The sequence below is a fragment of the Dendrobium catenatum genome, unplaced genomic scaffold, assembly GCF_001605985.2.
Source record: "Dendrobium catenatum unplaced genomic scaffold, ASM160598v2 fragScaff_scaffold_1347, whole genome shotgun sequence".
In the NCBI taxonomy this organism is placed as follows: domain Eukaryota; kingdom Viridiplantae; phylum Streptophyta; class Magnoliopsida; order Asparagales; family Orchidaceae; genus Dendrobium; species Dendrobium catenatum.
Window position 1 is genome coordinate 994,936 of NW_021319809.1, and position 18,632 is coordinate 1,013,567.

General features: G+C 40.0%; 5 protein-coding genes across 6 annotated transcripts; 4 read left to right on the forward strand and 1 right to left on the reverse strand.

Moving 5' to 3' along the window:
- Positions 1 to 111: 111 nt before the first annotated feature.
- Positions 112 to 9,282, forward strand: LOC110108049 (photosystem II D1 precursor processing protein PSB27-H2, chloroplastic). Its single transcript, XM_020838557.2, has 4 exons — positions 112 to 212; positions 7,735 to 7,869; positions 8,274 to 8,668; positions 9,080 to 9,282. Exons 2-4 carry the CDS (start codon positions 7,785 to 7,787, stop codon positions 9,215 to 9,217), a joined length of 618 nt encoding a protein of 205 aa, XP_020694216.1. The 5' UTR covers positions 112 to 212; positions 7,735 to 7,784; the 3' UTR covers positions 9,218 to 9,282.
- LOC110108043 (callose synthase 10) lies at positions 5,813 to 6,172 on the forward strand. The gene has a single exon (XM_020838549.1). The coding sequence runs from the start codon at positions 5,813 to 5,815 to the stop codon at positions 6,170 to 6,172; it is 360 nt and encodes a 119-aa protein (XP_020694208.1).
- Positions 9,283 to 9,591: 309 nt separating the features above from the next.
- On the forward strand, positions 9,592 to 11,157 carry LOC110108025 (late embryogenesis abundant protein 31). Of its 2 annotated transcripts, none has more exons than XM_020838517.2 (2): positions 9,592 to 10,624; positions 10,836 to 11,157. In XM_020838517.2, the coding sequence occupies exons 1-2, from the start codon at positions 10,037 to 10,039 to the stop codon at positions 11,001 to 11,003; spliced, it is 756 nt and encodes a 251-aa protein (XP_020694176.1). In that variant the 5' UTR covers positions 9,592 to 10,036; the 3' UTR covers positions 11,004 to 11,157. The 2 variants fall into 2 exon arrangements, with proteins under 2 accessions (XP_020694176.1, XP_020694175.1); XM_020838516.2 differs by having other exon boundaries at positions 9,605 to 10,642.
- Positions 11,158 to 11,807: 650 nt separating this feature from the next.
- On the reverse strand, positions 11,808 to 15,467 carry LOC110108053 (pentatricopeptide repeat-containing protein At4g14850). The gene is made up of 2 exons (XM_020838560.2): positions 13,818 to 15,467; positions 11,808 to 12,355 (listed from the first exon to the last, which is right to left on the reverse strand). Exons 1-2 carry the CDS (start codon positions 15,413 to 15,415, stop codon positions 11,890 to 11,892), a joined length of 2,064 nt encoding a protein of 687 aa, XP_020694219.1. The 5' UTR covers positions 15,416 to 15,467; the 3' UTR covers positions 11,808 to 11,889.
- A 1,080-nt stretch (positions 15,468 to 16,547) lies between these two features.
- On the forward strand, positions 16,548 to 17,627 carry LOC110108042. The gene has a single exon (XM_020838548.1). It carries the CDS (start codon positions 16,548 to 16,550, stop codon positions 17,625 to 17,627), a length of 1,080 nt encoding a protein of 359 aa, XP_020694207.1.
- The last annotated feature ends 1,005 nt before the right edge of the window (positions 17,628 to 18,632 follow it).

The following is an 18,632-nucleotide window of genomic DNA, read 5'->3' on the forward strand; positions in this document are numbered from 1 at the left end:
AATAATAATGTTAATAATATTCATTATTTTATAATGGCACTCAAAATAATAATAAAATCGTAATTTGAATAAATTATTCTAATTAATAAGTTAAAAAATAATTTGCGACTTAACTATTTGGACTGGAGAAAACCCGAAGGGATAAGGGCGACCCTTCCGCGGAGGAGAACAAGCGAGGTATTGCGCTGAGTCTCTCCGGCAACCTGCGACAGGTATGTTCTTAGCCTGCTCTGGAGACTGTTCCTTTTGTGCTTAGCTAAATTTATATTGCCATTTTGCGAATTCTAACTAGCCAAGATTCTCTCACGCAAGAAGACATCTCTTTTACTAGCCGAATCTTTTTTTTTTTTTTTTTTTTCAATCAGAGGTTTGATCAACAAAATTACAGATATTGAGCTGATTATAAATTCAGAAGTTTGCAAATGCGGTCAAAAGATACATTTTATTTTTAGATGTCTATTGTCTTACTTTTGATGCTTTGTCGCCTCAAATAGTCAAATATGGCTGCAAGTAGTAGCATACATTTTTTTAATCCTTTGAATTGGCCTGCTTCGCGAGAGAGGTAGAGTTTTGAACGTGTCGCTAAATAACTTCTTCGTCTCCTTCGACGACGTTACTTCCTGTCGGATCCGAAGTCAAACTGTGAGAACCCACGGCAGGAGAAGAAAAGAACTGAACAAAGAAGATAAGAGGTTTGGAGAATGAAGAAATAAACGTATATATTATTAAAGAACTGCGGTACAGAGCTTTATATAGAAACAGAAGGTAAAAGACATAAACAGAGACACTTCAGCATGTTGGCATGTATATGGTTCTAACAGGCCCCTCAAATTAAGCATTTAGGGGTTGAATGGTTAATTTGTGATGGAGTTCTGAGAAGCGTGCTGCCGAGAAAGGCTTTGTGAGTATGTCTACAATTTGATCCTTTGAGTTGAGATGAGTGATGGTGATGGCTCCTGAATTAGTATGCTCACAAATGAAATGGAAGTCGATTTCGATGTGCTTCATTTTGGCATGGAAGACACTATGGCCGAAGTGTTGTCAAAGTAGATGACTGTTGGGAAATGTTGAGTGATTTGAAATTCAACAACGAGTCGACGAAGCCAAAGGACGTCCGAGGTAGCAGATGACAGTGAGCGATATTCGGCTTCAGTGAATGATTTAGCTATAGTAGGCTACTTTTTGATGGACCAGGAGATAAGATTATTGCCCAGGAAGGTGCAAAATCCTGAGATAGATTTCCTATCTGTTTAATCGGCAGCACAATCTGCGTCTGCATAGGTCCGTGGTTGTAGATCTCCAATAGTGATCGGAAGTCCATTGTGTGAGGTACCTTTACTGTATCGTAGCAGACATTTGAGAGCTTGAAAATTGCTTATTGTTGGCACTTGCATGTGCTGACAGATGGAATTGGTAGCGAATGCAATATCTGGTGGAGTGATCGAGAGATATTGTAGAGAGCCTGCCAATTTGCGGTAAAGTTGTGGGTCGGTGAAAGATTGATCGGAAGGTGTCTTAGAGGATGTTTTTGGAGTGATTGGAGTAGGTGCTACTTTGCAGTCAGCAAACCCGGCTGTCTTAAGAAGGTTAGAGGCATAATGTTGCTGATGAAGAAACAACCCAATTGATCTGCGGACAACCTGTATGCCAAGGAACAGTGTAACAATCCCTAGTTATTTGATGTTGAAGGTTGAGTTGAGCTGATTGAGGAGAGTTGTTATTATGTGTTGATCATTCCCTATCATCAAGATGTCATTGACGTAAATCAATACGTATAGGTGTATGTGCTTGTGTTATAAATAAGAAGCGATGGGTCAGAAGACTCAGAACGACTAAACTCGAATATGAATTTTTGTAAGAAGTTGGTGCATTTTTGAAGCCACTGCTGGGGTGCCTGCTTAAGCCCGTATATGGACTTGTGTAATTTGCAAACGTGGTTTGGATGTTGATTGTCAAAAAAGCCGATAGGCTGCTGCATGTATACTTCTTCAATAAGATCTCCATGTAGGAGTGCATTTGCAATGTCTAGTTGAAGAACAGACCACCCTCGGTGAAGGGCTAAAATAAGTAAAATGCGGATGGTTGGCATTTTGGCCATCGGACTAAACATTTCGGTATAGTTGACTCTAAATTCTTTGGCGAAGCCTTGAGCGACAAGTCGAGCTTTGTAGCGGTCGACTTGGCTATTTGGTAGGACCTTAGTTTTAAAGGTCCATTTGCAGCAGAGAATAGGCTTATTGATGGGAGGAGGCACAAGTAACCATGTGGCTTGCTATTGAAGAGCTAAAAATTTTGGGGACATAGCAGAGCGCCAATATTGCAATTTGAAAGCTTGTAAGTGGTAGGTGTCACGAATGGAGAGGTGATAGTCGAAAGATTAAAAATTTTCTTGGGACATGTGATGTCAGACTTTGCCCTAGTTTGCATTGGATGAAATTTACAAGGAGAATAGGTAGCCAAAGGAGTAGCAGAGGAGGTATTGAGGCTCGGGCTTGGAGATACAGATGTAGGAAGTGGTGATGGATTTGATGGTGTGGAAGAATGTGTGGAGGCGGGTAAGCTAAAAGGTTTAAGAGAGGCAGTAGTAATAGAAGTTGGAATGAGTAATAAAGGGGATAGAGGCAAGAGAGGTGGAGAATGAGATAAAGGGGTCACAGTTCGTGTATAAGGAAAAATGTGTTCATTAAACACAACATGACGGGAAATATGAATTTTGTTGGAATGTATGTTAAGACAACGATAGCCCTTGTGAAGAGAAGAGTACCCAAGAAAAATGCATTCTTGAGAGCAAGGTGAACGTTTATGAGATGCGTAAGGTTTAAGCCACGAAAAACAAAAGCAACCGAATGTACGAAGATGAGTGTAGTTAGGGGCTTTGCCATGAAGCTTTTGAAATGGTGTCTGAAGAGATAGGGCTTTGGAAGGAAGCCTATTGATTAGGTAATTAACCGTAGATAGAGCTTCAACCCAGAATGAAATGGGTAAATCAGATGCATGTAACAGAGTGCAGGTGAGATCCATAAGATGTTTGTGCTTGCATTCAACATGGCCATTTTGTTCAAGAGTGTGGGGACAACTTATTTGATGAGTAATATCATGTTCAAGGAGAAAGGCTTTGAATAAATTGCTGGTGAACTCACCACCACAATCAAAGTAGAAAATTGTAGGTCGAGAATGAAAATTGGTTTGAATTAGAGAGCAAAAATAATTAAATTTGGTAAATGTTTCACTTTTAGAATACATGAGGTAAAGCCGCCAAAAATGAGTGTGATCATCGATGCATATTACGTAGTATTTTGTATCCATTTAATGATTGTTGCGCGGTTGGAGCCCAAACATCAGAATGGATTAAATAAAAGGGATGGGAAGAAATCGTAGAGATATTATTAAAAGGTTGTTTGTGGCTCTTAGCCAAATTACAAGAGGTGCAAACATAAAGGAATCGCAGATTACAAAGAGCTAGAATATTCTGAGCTAAGGTGGACAAAAGGCACTGGTGAGGTTGACCAAGAAGCGCATACCAGAGCTGAGTGGAGGAGATGGCAGCTTGAAAGGCCTTTGTGGATTTATGTGGCTGCATCTTGATTTGATAAAGGCCGTCACGAAGATGACCATTCAGAAGGGGACGGTTGTCCTGCAATTCCTTGATGACAAAGCCGTTAGCATCAAAAAAGATGGAAATTTGATTGTCAGAGGTAAGCTTAGAAATCGAAAAAATGTTGTGAGATAAAGATGGAACATGGAGAAGATTATGCAAATGTAACTTACGAGCCGGGTTAGGTAGAGGAAGGGCCCATTCCCTGAGTTGTGGATTGGAAGAGTTGAATCATTTGCGATCGAAATCGGGTTTGTGCCCTGATAAGAAGTGGATTGCTGTAGATTAGTGATGTCTGGAGTTAAGTGCGTTGAAGCACCGGAATCAAGAACCCAATCCGTAGAATGAGTTGGAGAATGACGTGTGAAGAAGGCTTGAGGAGACAAAGAGGTGGTTGGGGCGTATTTTAAGTTGCATATGTGCCAAAAAATTTAGAGTTGAATGGCCATTCTTCCCACGGATTTGACAAATAGGGCATTCGAGGTGTTGGGAGAGGACTGAGAAGGGGAAGCTGAGTTATGCGATGGGCGAACATAAGAGTTTCGGGCTTTAGAGGAACAAGAATGATATCTGCCACGAGTAGAAGTGGAGAGATTCATGTAAAGAGCAGGAGTATCTGCGGGAGGATTGGAACCTTTATGTTGTTCGTTTTGTAAATTTACTTCCTCTCTACATAGCAGAGAATAAAGAATACCAAGATCAATTCAATGGAGAGAAGTGCGAATAGAGGTTTTGAAGGAGTTGTATGTTGAAGGAAGGCCGTTCAAGATATAAAGAACGATATCTTCAGTGTCGATCTTGGAGCCGGACGTGTCAACGATGGTTTTGATTTGAGCTAGGTATTGCTGCATCGAGGAATTGCGCATCTGAATATGATGAAGTTGGTTCTTGAGTTGAATAACTTGAGAACGATTGGTTGGTTTTAACCGTCGTTCAAGAATCGACCATACTTCATGAGCCGTCGAGAAAGAAAGAACATACGGAAAGATTGAAGGAGAGATTGTTGAGAGTAAAGCAAATATCATATTGCGATCTATCAGACGCCAAAGATTATGATCAGATGTATAGGTTTCAGGCGGATAGAGAATTTCTCCTGTTAGATGACCGGCAAACCCATTAGTAGAGAAATGTTGGAGGAGCTGGAGGCTCCATATAGCATAGTTATCAGACGTGAGTTGGGTGGGAACCAAGTTCTTGAGATTAGAAATCAAGAACTTCAGGGAAGATGGGATGATGAACTCGGACAGAGAAATAGAGAGAGCTGAGGTGGGCAGGAGGGAAGCATCCAAATCCTGGTCCGCCATTGTCGTTTTCTGATGCCATGTGAGAACCCACGGCAAGAGAAGAAAAGAACTTAAGAAAGAAGATAAGAGGTGTGAAGAATGAAGAAATAAACATATATATCATTAAAGAGCTGCGGTACAGAGCTTTATATAGAAACAGAAGGTAAAAAACATAAACAGAGACGCGTCAGATGTTGACGTGTATATGGTTCTAACAAGCAGCCGAATCTTGTTCCGCCATTGTCTTTCTCTGATACCTTGTGATGCTGGACTTTTCCCCGGTTTGAATTGGATGAAATTTATGAGGAGAATAGGTAGCCAAAGGAGTGGCAAAGGAGGTATTGAAACTTGGGCTTGGAGATATAGATGTAGGAAGTGGTGAGGGATTTGATGGTGTGGAAGAATGGGCGGAGGCGGGTAATTTAAAAGGTTTAAGTGAGGCAGTAGTAACAGAAGTTGGAATGAGTAATAAAGGGAATAGAGGCGAGAGAGGTGGAGAATGAGATGAAGAGGTCACGGTTGGTATATAAGGAAAAATATGTTCATGAAACACAACGTGACGGAAAATATGAATTTTGTTGGAATGTATATTAAGACAACATGCCCTTGTGAAGAGAAGAGTACCCAAGAAAAATGCATTCTTGAGAGTTCGACGAAAAGAGTTCATTTCATCAAGAGTCATCTCCTCTTTTTTTTTTTTTTTTTTGAATCAAGAGCCATCTCCTAGGGCTCGGAGAAGGGGGGAAATAGGGTTTTCAGATAGGGGACGGTAGGAAGGGAGTTTTATTGTGGAGGTGTTAGAGTGGTCGATCACTATGGGAGGCTTTTTGGGCAAGGAGTGTGGATGATCGGAGGAGGAGGAGGATGAGCCGAGCCATAGGGATTTGGTCATGTGAAGCGAATGGAAGAAAGTTGGGAGTCCCATCCTTGATACATGGGGGAAACATGGAAGGATCACAACAACCACTACACTGGAAGAGGAAGAAGTTGTTGGGGCGGCGGCGATCCTAAGGTGAAAAAGTTGAATATGCGAATAATTGAGGAGAAGAAGAGTGAGAGTTCAATAATTTATACACAAGCTTCTTCCGAGGATAAACAAATCGATAAAGGGAAAGATGTGAATAAAGAGAGCAAAGAAATAAACTTACAAAACCAAGCTGATGGTGTCGATCAGAAAATCTACTGCATTAAATTATCTAGAGCTACAAAGATTGGTGAAGGTGAGCAAGAAAATCAAAATCATGCAGTTGCCTTTACCAGAGCGGAGGCTCTTCAGGCAATTGATATGAATTAGGTTAAACTATTTGGAAGAGGCTTTCAAAAAGAGGAATCTTTTGGGGAATTCAATGAAGATCATGGACTGCTCCCACTAACCATTCTTGGTGTACATGGTCACATTTTTACAAGAACTGCATTGGGCAACAATAACATAATCATCATACAACTTCAATTGTACTTAGTGTTCCTTACATTCTTGCTTGGAACGAAATCCTATTACTTTGGACGGACAATCCTATATGGCGGAGCAAAATAAAAAGCTACTGAAAGATGATTCATTGGGCGACATGGAAAGTTTGCAAAGAACTATAAGATATACTATAGAAGTCATTTTACAAATGGCCTGGAAATTATGTTTTTGCCTGCCGCTAATTGTTTATCAAATTTATGGATATGCAACTACTGATTCAATAACCTTTATGCTTCTTACTGCATCCATGTGGTTCCTTGTTGTCACCTGGTTTTTTGCGCCATTTTTTTTAACCTTTCTGACTTTGAGTGAAAAAAAAATAGTTGATAACTGGGATCACTGGAGCAAGTGGATAAAAAGTGAAGGCATTGGCAAATATGTTAAAATTTTGAAAGATATATGTTCTCTAGAGTGAAGCACGTGCGAATAATGAAGGATATAGAACTGGATCATGTGCTAAGTGGTTCTCGACAAGAAGCAGATTTTGTTATTAAAACAGATGATCATGTGACATTTCTATTCCGTAAACCTTGAGAACAAGGTATATTTCTTGGGAGGGAGTATTGATATGTTGGAGGGGCTCACAATCAAGAAGGGGGAGCTGTTTAGGAAGGTTCCTAATCAAAAGAGAGTTCTTTAAGAAATTTCCTAATTAAGGAAAATTATTTAGAAAGGTTCATAATCAAGAGGGGAGCTGTTTAGAAAAGTTTCCGAATTGTGTTTGTGCTATTTAAGAGGTTTTTAATTATTTCGGAAGGTTTCCTAAAATATATTTAATTGTTTAGGAATGTTTCATAAATCATGTTTGATTGTTTGGGAAGTTTTCTAAATCATGTTTTATTATTTTTGAAGGTTTCTTAAATTATGTTTATATTGATTAGAAATGTTCTATTTATTTGGAAAGACTTTTTAAATTATGTTTATGTTGATTAGGATGATTCTAATTATGTTATTGTGTTTTAGGGCTATTTAAGAAGTTGTCTATAGTTTTAGGTTCATGCTATTGATGAGTTTTGTGGGTGTTTGTTGTAGTTCTTTTCTTTGAGCGCTTCCTAACAGCATCAAAGGTGATTGGGAGAGTCAATCTATCTCTCGAATTGTAGATCACATGTATCTAGTTTTATCTTGTTGAAGTTTTAATAAAAAATCATCCACCGTTTTGATTTTACTGTAATTTTTTCTGATCTTTCTAGAGATTGGGCATCCCATTCGTATTTTCATGCTTCTAGTAACATTTGAACCATATGTTTAATTTTTTTAATTACATATGATATACTAATTATTCTTTTATCCTGTTAATTAGTCAGCTTATACATCTTGCTAGAAGTTATGACAGCTTATGTACATTCATACTTAAAAAATCTATTGCGTACAATTCTAATGTGCAGGTGTTGGTAGAAGACTACTTATTGTTTGCAGCATATTATTAGCGGACATAATGGTTGCTTCTTTTTCATTACTAGAGAATTGCTACAGGTGTTCTTCAAAACATATTGAAAAGAAGGCAAAGCACCGCACAACTAGTAATTTCCAACTTAGGCTTCATTTGGGACAGCTTTCTGGATGACTTTTAAAATAATTTTTTAATACAAAATTTTTTAATTCAAAAATTTTTTTATTAAAAAATTGCTTTAAAAAACAATAAAAAAACTGTCTCAAACGAAAGTTTATATGCCAGCAATAAAAAAGGTGTTTCAAATTTAATTTTAATGTCTTTTATAACCATCAAATTTATTTTGAGTTCATACTAAAAAATTTTGATTGAATAGTCATTGTGTTATATTCGTCTCAAAACAAATTTGATGATTATAAAATACCTCGCAATCAAATTTTAATCAGAATATCCTGACCCAAAATTTTCCATATTTTTCTCTCTTCATCGCAACTACTTAATCATGCTTGATTGTCTCATTTAAAATACATGTAGATGAATCCCAAACAAGAAGTCCTTCCATCGCAGCTTCTCAGGAAGGTTTACTTGGTAGACGTCTTGCTGTTCTCTGCAGCAGTCTCTCATTGGTTTCCATTTCTCCTTCACCATTGAAAGCTGAAGAGAAGAAAGGAAAGGAAGATGAGGGTGATAATAACGGAGTTATTGGGTCAATTACATCTCTGTTTGATCCCAACGAGACAACAAAGACTGGAAAAGTGTTGCCAAAGGCTTACGTGAAGGCTGCAAGAGAAGTAGTGAAAACTCTCAAAGCGTCACTCGAGGAAGATGCCAAAGATGTTGCCAAATTCAGGAGATCTGCTGATGCTGCAAAGGAAGCTATACGAGAATACTTGAATGGTTGGCAAGGGCAGAAAGTAGTTGTTACTGAGGTATTTCAATATCATATATCTCTCATACATATATGCAAAATAAGCATTTAAGCATTGATTGTCCACTTGTTTTGCATGAATTGCTTTAGAGGCTTTGAATGTGGTACTATATATAAGGTCAGAAATCAGACAGTAATATCTGCCATCTTCATATTAGGGAGAAATTATTCTTTGCTAGCGCTGAATGTAGTTTATCGTTCGGAGACCAATCAGAATGCGCCACTTCAGCAGTATTGAGCCGCAGCACCGAGCAATACCGAGCCGGATACCGAGCAAGGGGTGACGTGACACATTCTAGATGATCTATGGACGGAGTTTAGCATTTGCACGTAAAAATGTTGTTCTATAGTGGATAACAAAAGAAGAAATTGTTTTGAATTTGCCCCTTCCCCTTTTCTTTTTTTTTGGCAGGAATCATATGCTGCACTTGAAAAGGCCATAAGATCACTGGCAAACTTCTACTCAAAAGCTGGACCTTTTGCTCCTCTTTCTGAAGAAGTGAAGTCAAACATTCTGGAGTATTTGAATACTGCTGATGCTAACATATGAGGAAAATAACCATTGTACTTATGATTATTATGTTATGCTTATCTTTTCTCTGGAGCTTGCCAAAATTCATCATTTTTTATTTTTTTATTCTTTTTTTATAACAACTAAAATTCATCTTATTAGTTCTTATTGGAGCTATATTCTAGTTCAATTTTTAGCTTTCAGTTTTTAATTATTAATTATAATGATCTTTCATAAAAAAATATTCAAAATATTTAAGAAATAATTATATATATATTATATATATATATTGGGAATGTGGTATCCAACTATTGTAACTCTTGAAAGGGTGCTTGACGGCCTGACTAATCCTTGATTGATCTAGAAGAGGTATTCATCTCAGAAACCTCCGGACTCGCATTTGATTGGGTCTCACTTAAGAGGCGTTGTTATTCGAGAGAAAAATATACCCAACAGTATTCGCTCATTAACCAAACTAAATAATGGTGGGTCATTATATATATTTAATATATGTTATGATATAAGAACTCATATAAATATATTGATTGCAGATTTTGATTATCAATTAAGAAATTTTGGGTTTAAAGTTTGTCATATGCAAAAGTTACCAAAATTTTAGGCTAAAATATTTTAATTAAAATTTAATCGAACTGTTCCTTAAAAAAAATCTGTCGTAGGTACGTTGACACGCAATAACCTTTTCAAACCGTTGGACCGCCACATGTCGTAAGGACAAGCCACACTCCACCACGTGCCATCACCCCATCCCACGTGTTACAATCTCCTCTTCACCTCTCCCTTTAAATACACCGGTGTACTCTGGGATGATTCACTTCGATTCCGAAGCTCCAATCAGCCATGAGCAAGAATGAACAACCCCGCCGCCGCTCCGACCATCTGGATGAACCCATCAAGTATGGTGACGTTTTCCCGGTCCAAGGAGACCTTGCCGGTGAACCCATCCGACCTCGCGACGCCGCGTTGATGCAGACCGCCGAGAACAAGATCACCGGCAAGACCCAAAAAGACGGCGCTGCCGCCGTCATGCAGTCCGCTGCCACCTTTAATGAGCGCGCCGGCCTTGTCGGCCACGACGACTTCACCGACGACGCAGCCATTCGAGGAGTCACCGTTACTGAAACTGAGGCTCCTGGCTGCCGCATAGTTCGCGAGAGGGTTGCCGGCCAGACCGTCGTTAATTTCACAGTTCCGACGGCGACGCCGGCGGAAGAGGATGTCCCTGGCGAGAAAATAACTATGGGAGAAGCATTGGAGGCGGCAGGGCTTTCGCAGAGCGACAGGCCAGTGGAACAGAGTGATGCGGCGGCGATACAGGCGGCGGAGGTGAGGGCGATCAAAATGACGGCACCGAGAGGGGTGGCCGCGGCGGCTCAGTCGGCGGCCGAGATAAATGCTAGGATTGCGAGGGAGGAGGATAAGATTACGGTTGGTGACGTGCTTAACGTACGTTAAGTTTTTTACTTTGATGTCCAGTTTCGGAGCTTAATTTCCATCCTTCTGTAACTAAATTTAGCCAAATTTAGATAAATTTGACTAAAATGTAATAATTTTTAAATAAAAATTCTATCTTGAAACACAATTTGATTCGACTGATAAACTATTAATTAAGACTGCATATTGTATGTGGTGAATACAGAATGCGACGGCGAAGCTGGCGCCGGACAAAGAGGTGACCAGGGAAGACGCTGAAGCAGTAATGGGAGCTGAACTAAGGAATAGGCCCGATTTGAGGACGGTGCCGGGCGGTGTCGCCGACTCTGTCACGGCGGCTGCGCGGCTCAACGAGAAAATGAGTAGAGCTTAATTTTATTTTTTTCCTGTGAAGTGGAAAAAGAAAATATTTTCTAGTTACATGTTTTGGGCTACTTGGAATGAAGAATAATTGTTGCTTTGCTATGGAGAGAACGTTCATATGAGTAAATAATGACAATCAACAGTATATCCATGTTTTAATTGAACATGAGTATCCTAATAATTTTTTTTTTCATGCTTAAAGTCTTACTGTTCTTTGGTAAAATTTATATCAAGAAATTATTATACTTAGGCTCGTTTGGAAGAGCTTCCTGCTTTCTAAAACAGTTTTTTAGTAAAAAATTTTGGAAACTACTAATTTTTTTTATTAGAAAATTATCTTAGAAAGCAATTAAAAAGTTGTCTTAATACTAAGACTTCATTTGGGAAGATTATTCTGTGCGGAGTCCGAACAGGAAGAATTATTTGAGTTCTTCTAATTCAAACTGTGAAGATACACAATGTGTATAAATTTATATGCATCATACACTCACATGTTCAGACAATTATTTGTGTTGAATATTTCTTTTTATTTGGAACAGCTTTATTACTAAAAAATTAATTTAAGAAACAGTAAAAAAAATCATAGTTTTCTAGTACATTTTAAAATTACTTTAAAAAACAGTAAGAAAACCTTCCCAAACGAATGAAGATTAAGCCTTAGTTCGACTTAGATATGAAAAATGGTCACAATTGAAGCAAAATTTTTTGACATTCTTCATCAGCATAATAAAAATAAACATAATTTATTACCATCGTCTTAATTCTAAGCAACTTATAAAAAAATTGCAAGACCACTGTAACCTGAAAACACGAATGAACATGCCAAATTTTGAATTAACATAACAGTAATGTTAATAATTCACTCGATTTTATAACAGAATAATCAAAGAATTCAATCACCAATAATCCCCACAAGAGCATTGGTAGTCCTTAAATCTATGAAATCTAACATTATCCCTTACTATGATCTCTCTTCCAACAATCCCAGAGATGAATTTGATAGCCTGATGGCAATCTCCACATACCCGGAGGTTCTTGTTGATCCTTATGGAAATTCCCTGAGGGATGCAAATGAGACCAAAGGCGAGCGCAAGCTTCTCGCTGTGCTGATAAAGCTCTGATTCCTTCTCTTCATCCTCAAGCTCGTAGAGAGCGAATCGAGTGTCGGGAGTGTAACCGGCAGCCACCATCCTTTGAAGAAGCTCAGCCAGCAGGCCCTGAATCTCAGCATTCCTCTCATGGCTGGTGTCCTTTGCCTGGAAGACATGGACCGAGTTCTTCCAGGTTATCCAACTGCACCCAGGCTCTTTCTTGATTCCTACATCCTTCATTTCCTTCCTCACTTCTATGGATTCCTTCCACCTGAATCAAAGGCCACAGTGAGAATAGGAGAGTAATTAACAAGAATGCAATAACTAGAGAATTTAGATTTACATGAATATAGTTGGAGAATATAAATATAGTCCTAAATCAGAAATTAGGTGTCATAAGATGTTACTCAACAAATTGTGCACAAAAACGGATTTCCACTGTCGCCTGAATACTACGGTTTTTTCGACCACCATCCTTTGCCGACTACGGTTCTTCCAACAACCATCGCCAACTACGATCCTTCTGATCTTTGTCTCCCGCCGACTACAGTCCTCCCGACCTCCGTCGCTCACCGACTACGGACCTTCCGACCAACCATTGCCAACTACTAGGGGTGTCAATATTTGACGCAACCCGAAAACATGACTCGAACTCGACCCAAAAATTTCGGGTTAGGGTCAACTCAAACCCGAAACGGGTCAGGTTCAAGTTCAACAATTCGACCTGTTTCAAAAATCGGGTCGGGTTCAAGTTAAACCTTTGACCCGAAATTGACCCGTTTTGACCAAAAAATTCATTTTTAACCCGGCAACCCGAGATTGACCCGTTTTGACCTGAAAAGCGGAGATTGATTTATTTTTGGACCCGAAAATTAGTATTTTTTTGTTGGCAAAGGGTCATTCGGGCCGTGACAGACCCGTTTTAAAAAATGGGTTGAGTTCGGGTTGACCTGAACCTGACCCGTGACCCAAAATCGACACCCCTATCAACTACAGTTCTTCTGACCTTAGTCTCTCGCCGACTACGATCCTCCTTAGTCACTTACCAACTATAATCATTCCAACCACCATCGCCAACTACTATCCTTTCTAACCTCCGTTGTCCACCGACTACGGTCCATCCGACAGGTGGTCGCTTGACTACGGTCTTTTTGATCTCCGTCACCTGACTACTGTCCTTTCGATCACTGTCATTCGACTATGGTCCTTCCGACCTACATCGCTCACCGATTATGGTCCTGCCGCCCAAACGAGCATTTCAACATTGATTCTTTTTAACTCCCACCATATAATGCTCTTTATATGATGTATATTTGCAACATCGAGCCAAGACCTTCCTCCTTAGAAAGGGTCTCATTTGTAATCAATTTCACACACTAGTGGATCCATTCAAACAGGGTCAGACCTTGTGGTTTTTCTCCTTTTCAGGGGTTTCCACATAAAAATTATGGTCTCTTTCAAACGCTATAACCATACTCTCTTATTTGTTTGTGTGCTGGATCTTCGTTCAAAGTTAAGATGCTAAACTATATCATTCTCTACCACCGCGAATATTTCAGGACACAACAAGCCTAATATTAAATTTCATTGATTACTTATACATTGCATTCATCTCAAAATAATTAAATCATTTTTAAAATCATCATAATCAAAATTTTATCAGAGTATTTTGATTTTTTATTTCCAAATATTTTTCTTGAAAATAATAGGCTGAAATAACGGAAATCACTCACCTTCCAGCCGATGCAAATATATTTGAGAGCAGTACATGATTGCCAGAATCATAAGGATCAATTTCAAAAAGCTCCTCTGCAGCGATTCGGCCAAGCTTTTCTTTCCCATGAATCCTACAGGCATTAAGAAGCGCTCCCCACACCGACACAGACGGCTTCATCGGCATCTTCTTAATGATCTCATAGGCCTTTTCCTCCATTCCTGCCCTTCCAAGCAAGTCCACAACACAGGCATAGTGCTCATTCCTCCGCTTGATTCCATATCTCTCCTCCATCTCCTCAAACAATTCCATTCCTTCCTTCAACCTTCCTCCTCTCGCACAAGCCGACATTGCGCTCACCAAAGTAACATAATTAGGCTTAACTTCATCTCTTATCGTCATTTCATCGAACACTTTGAGAGCCATAGAAGCGTTTCCCTGAGCGGCGTACCCGCCGACCATAGCATTCCAAGTGACGAAGTTCCTCTCAGGCATCAATTCGAAGACTTGCTCGGCTTCCTCAATACTCCCGCACTTTCCATACATGTCTACTAAAGCGCTACCGACGAAGATGTTTCCGTCGATGCAGGATCGAACCGCCACGGCGTGAAGCGAACGGCCGAGCTCAAGGCCGGAGAGGCCAGAGCAGGTGGTGAGAAGGCTCGAGATCATGAAATCAGTGGGGATAAATCCTTCCCTTCTGGTTGCAAGGTAAAGTCGGAAGGCCTCTTCTTCTTCGGCGTTTTGTGCGTGCACCACGATCACAGAGCACCAAGAGACGTCGTTCTTGATGGCCAAGCTATCAAAAACCTGCCTTGCTTCAACCACGCTAGAACATTTTCCGTAGAAATCAACCAATGCGTTTCCTACAGACACATTGGTATCAAATCCGATCCTTATGATGAAGGAATGGAGCTGAGATCCGAGCCGGAAATACTCCACCGAGGCACAAGCGTTCAGGAAGGCGCAAAAAGAAACCTCATTGGGAATTTCAGCAGCCAATCGAAGGCGAATGAAGGCGTCAATGGCAGTTTCGGGGAAACCATCGAGAATTGCATTGGTCATGACAGCATTCCAAGCAACTATATTTTTATGTGGCATTTCATCGAACAGGTGGCGGGCGTGGGAAACAAGACCTGTCTTGTGGTACATATCGACGGCGGCCGAAGTGACGAAGACATCAGAAAGGAGGCCGGATTTAAGCGAAAAAGTGTGGAGCTGGAGGCCGGCGAGGGGGCAGCCGAGGCGAGCGGCGGCTTTGAGGAGGGAAGGGAGAGTGAAGTCGTTGGGGCGAACGGAGGAGCGGAGTAGGAGGGGGAAGAGGTTGAGGGCGAGGAGAGGGCGGTTGTTTTGGGCGGCACCAGATATGAGGGCGGTGAAGGAAACGACGGAGGGGTATGGGTCGAGGGAGAGGAGGAGGAAGGCGGGAGAAGGGAGGTCGAGCTTCGCGTACATGTTGATGAGGTGGTTGGAAAGGAAAGAAGGCAGGGGTAGAGGGTAGAGGGATTTGATGATTTGCGCGTGGGTGGAACGGCCGCGGAGAAGGGATCGGGAGGATACGGCGAGCTCGACGGCGCCGGCGAGGGCCTGCGGGCCGGTGGCGAGGAGGGAAGCCATGGGTTCATGGCGCGGGCTTTAGGAGGGAAAGAGTTCAGAAGTGAAGGGTGCGCTGAGGCTTTCCTCATTTATCTATTTTCATTAAGTGGCACGTATGTAAATCCCCCTTTCATTAATAGGGTTATTTATCATTTTTATTATTTTAAGGATTAATTGTCATTCATTAAACGTTAATTAATTTAATGACTTATTAATTACTTAATAATCTATTAGGTCAAAGTCAAATTGGTATAATGATGAGTAATAATTATTATTTTCCCTCTGAATTCCAACATGCAAGAGGCAAATCGTGGATTGGCATTCCTGTTGCTGCAGACAAACTGACATAGCAAAAGACAAGACTTATATATGCTAGGGTATGTGTGCTTGTTGATAATCAGGCGACTTACCCTGAAGTTATTCGAGTTTCTTTGGATGGTGATGAGGTATCCCTGAAAGTTCAATATGAATGGCGTCCTTTTCCGTGCGATCACTGTAAGTCTTTAATGCATTTATCGTCTTCCTGTCCGGTAAAACCTCATGTTGAGGAAGATTTAAACACTAAGACTAAAGTAGAAAATAGAGGTCGGAGTTTTAGTAGAAAGCCCCGTTACCGTGCTAAGCCAAAATCGCAGTTGGAGCAAAATGTTGATACTGCTGGGACCACTGATACGGGCATTGCAGATGAGATAGAAAAGCCAGCTGAAGCCATCACCAATGATTTAGGGCTTCCTCTTCATTTCCAGCCACATTCTCCCACTCTCAAAAATTATGCTACAATACTGACTATACCTGGTATTGATTCTACTACTTCCCTACCCAATTTGGAGATTGGGTCGGGTATCCCAAATCTTAATTCTCCTCAGGAAGTGAACTCTTCTGCCTCCAGCTCACAGAATTCTAAAACTTCTGATCTTCCTAAATCTATCAACTCTCCTAATAGTTTCGATGCTTTAACTATAGAGGATGATCAAAGCCAACAAGAGGAAGTATTAGAGGACAAGATTGATAAGCAAGTCAAGTTGCCTGATGACTTTCATATCCAGGGGAAAAATATACAGGCAAGTTCCAGTGAGGTGATCAAAAACTCTGCAAGGGGGAAGCAGTCCAAAAAATCCCAAACAAAGAAAAAGCATTAATGTCTTTTCCACCCATGGCGGTGTGGAATATCAGGGGTTTTAATCACCCTGATAAGGTTTTTGCTTGTAAGAATTTGATTCATTCCTTCAAACTTGATCTGGTTTGTATTTTGGAGAATCATATCAATGTCCAGTCGCTTCTGGATCCTTTTTTTGAATCTTCGCACTCTGTTTTTCCTTCCGAATCTAGCTGCCACAATTTCCATCTTAACTCTTCGGGTCGCATCTGGATCAAATGGAATTCTTCTAAACTTTGCTTCAAGCCAGCTTTGATTACTTCTCAGTTAATCTCGGGTACCATCTGGGTTGCTAGGCAGCCTATTCTTCAGCTATCTGCCGTTTATGCTTCTAATAATTCTACTGATCGTAAGGGATTGTGGGCTGATATTTCAAACTCAAATCATGATAATAAGCTTCCTTGGGCTCTTATAGGGGACTTCAACTGTTGTAGGTATGCATCTGAAAAACTTGGTGGAGCTCCTATCACCATGTCTGCTTTGAAAGATTTCAATGATTTAATTTTTTCTAAGGGTTTCAAGGAACTTAATTATGTCGGTTTCAAATATTCTTGGTATAATCAACGCAATGACAATCCCATCCACATAAAACTTGACCGTGTGCTTGTGAATGACCTCTGGTTGGAGTCTTTTGCTGAATCGTACTGTTCTTTACAAAATCATTCATGCTCTGACCACTGTCCTATTATTTTGCACTCTGGTTTGGTTTCTCAAGTGCATCACCGGTTTCTTTTTAAAAACTACTGGTCGAAGATGGATAAATTTTGGGCTCATCTTATTGATGTATTTTCTAAACATTCTGTTGGCAATCCTTTAACACACTTTACTGCTTCTCTCAAACTGTTAAAAGAATGTATTAAAAAGGAGGCTTGGTTTTCTATAAACGGTGTTAAAAAGTATCTTGATGGTTTATTGTGTAAACAAAAGGAGTTGTTGGGTTTGCTCCAGGATGATCATAACAATATGAGGATTAACATGGCTTATAAGGAGATAAATGCAGATATTGCCAACTTCACTTCTATTTTCAATTCCTGGATCATCCAAAGGGCAAAAGTGAACTGGTTGAAAAAAAGGTGAGGATGATTTAAAATTCCTTTTTGCAAAAATTAGATCCAGAAGGGGTGCTAATAAGTCTACGGTGAATCTCCTTACTTCTAATCCCAACTCTTCTAGATAGGAGGTTATTAAAGCTATCATGGATTATTATCAAAATCTTTACAATCCTGTTCCTCCTGTTAATTTGCGGCTTGAATTGTTTCCTGTTGGAACTAGGATTCCTGATGATTTTGCTCTTTCTTGCATATCTCTTGTGTTGGATGATGAAATTAAAAAGGTGATTTTCAAAGGTGCTTCCAATGCTGCCCCAGGGCCTGATGGGTATAACTTTCATTTTTATAAATCTGTTTGGCACATTATTGGGCCTGCGGTTTGCAAGGCTATCAGATCCTTCTTTCATAAATGCTATATGCCTAATGGGGTGAAAGCTACAGCTTTAGCTATTATCCACAAGAATAAAAATGCTACGACTATCTCTGATTTTAGGCCTATTGCATTGTGTAATACTCTTTACAAAATTATAGCTAAGGTGATTGCTGAGAGACTTAAGTCTATTATGAATTCTATTGTGATGGACACTCAAGCGGGCTTTGTCCAAACCAGGGTTTCCACTGACAATATCCTTTTGGCCAGTGATATTCTTGCTTATGTTGGTAAGAATAAGAGAGGTAACTATTTTTGTTCTAAACTTGATGTCAAAAAAGCTTTTGACACCGTTTCCAGAGAATTCTTACTCGCAAGGCTTATTCAAAAAGGTTTTCCTAATCTTTTTGTGAATTGGATCAAAGCTTGTATTTCTAATGTTAACTTTTCAGTGGTGCTTAATGGGGCCCTTGAGGGTTACTTCTCTTCTTCTGCAGGGCTTCGTCAAGGTTGCCCTCTTAGTCCTTACATGTTCTGCCTAGTTATGGACGCCTTTTCTAATCTCCTTGTGGGGAGGGGATTTAAAGGGATTGATTATGAGGGGTACACTATTTCACATTTGTTGTATGCTGATGATGTGCTTATTTTTGGAGAAGCTACTAT

What these genes read in the sequence shown, in the direction of transcription:
- LOC110108053 (XM_020838560.2), bottom strand. Translation starts at nt 15,415, where the DNA reads ATGGCTTCCCTCCTCGCCACCGGCCCGCAGGCCCTCGCCGGCGCCGTC. An exon ending in ATATTTGCATCGGCTGGAAG is followed by an intron (nt 12,356 to 13,817) that starts GTGAGTGATTTC and finishes CCTTTGATTCAG; the next exon opens with GTGGAAGGAATCCATAGAAG.
- LOC110108042 (XM_020838548.1), top strand. Translation starts at nt 16,548, where the DNA reads ATGGCGGTGTGGAATATCAGGGGTTTTAATCACCCTGATAAGGTTTTT.
- LOC110108025 (XM_020838516.2), top strand. Translation starts at nt 10,037, where the DNA reads ATGAGCAAGAATGAACAACCCCGCCGCCGCTCCGACCATCTGGATGAA. An exon ending in CGGTTGGTGACGTGCTTAAC is followed by an intron (nt 10,643 to 10,835) that starts GTACGTTAAGTT and finishes TGGTGAATACAG; the next exon opens with AATGCGACGGCGAAGCTGGC.
- LOC110108043 (XM_020838549.1), top strand. Translation starts at nt 5,813, where the DNA reads ATGGGGGAAACATGGAAGGATCACAACAACCACTACACTGGAAGAGGA.
- LOC110108049 (XM_020838557.2), top strand. Translation starts at nt 7,785, where the DNA reads ATGGTTGCTTCTTTTTCATTACTAGAGAATTGCTACAGGTGTTCTTCA. An exon ending in GGCAAAGCACCGCACAACTA is followed by an intron (nt 7,870 to 8,273) that starts GTAATTTCCAAC and finishes AAATACATGTAG; the next exon opens with ATGAATCCCAAACAAGAAGT. An exon ending in AGAAAGTAGTTGTTACTGAG is followed by an intron (nt 8,669 to 9,079) that starts GTATTTCAATAT and finishes TTTTTTTGGCAG; the next exon opens with GAATCATATGCTGCACTTGA.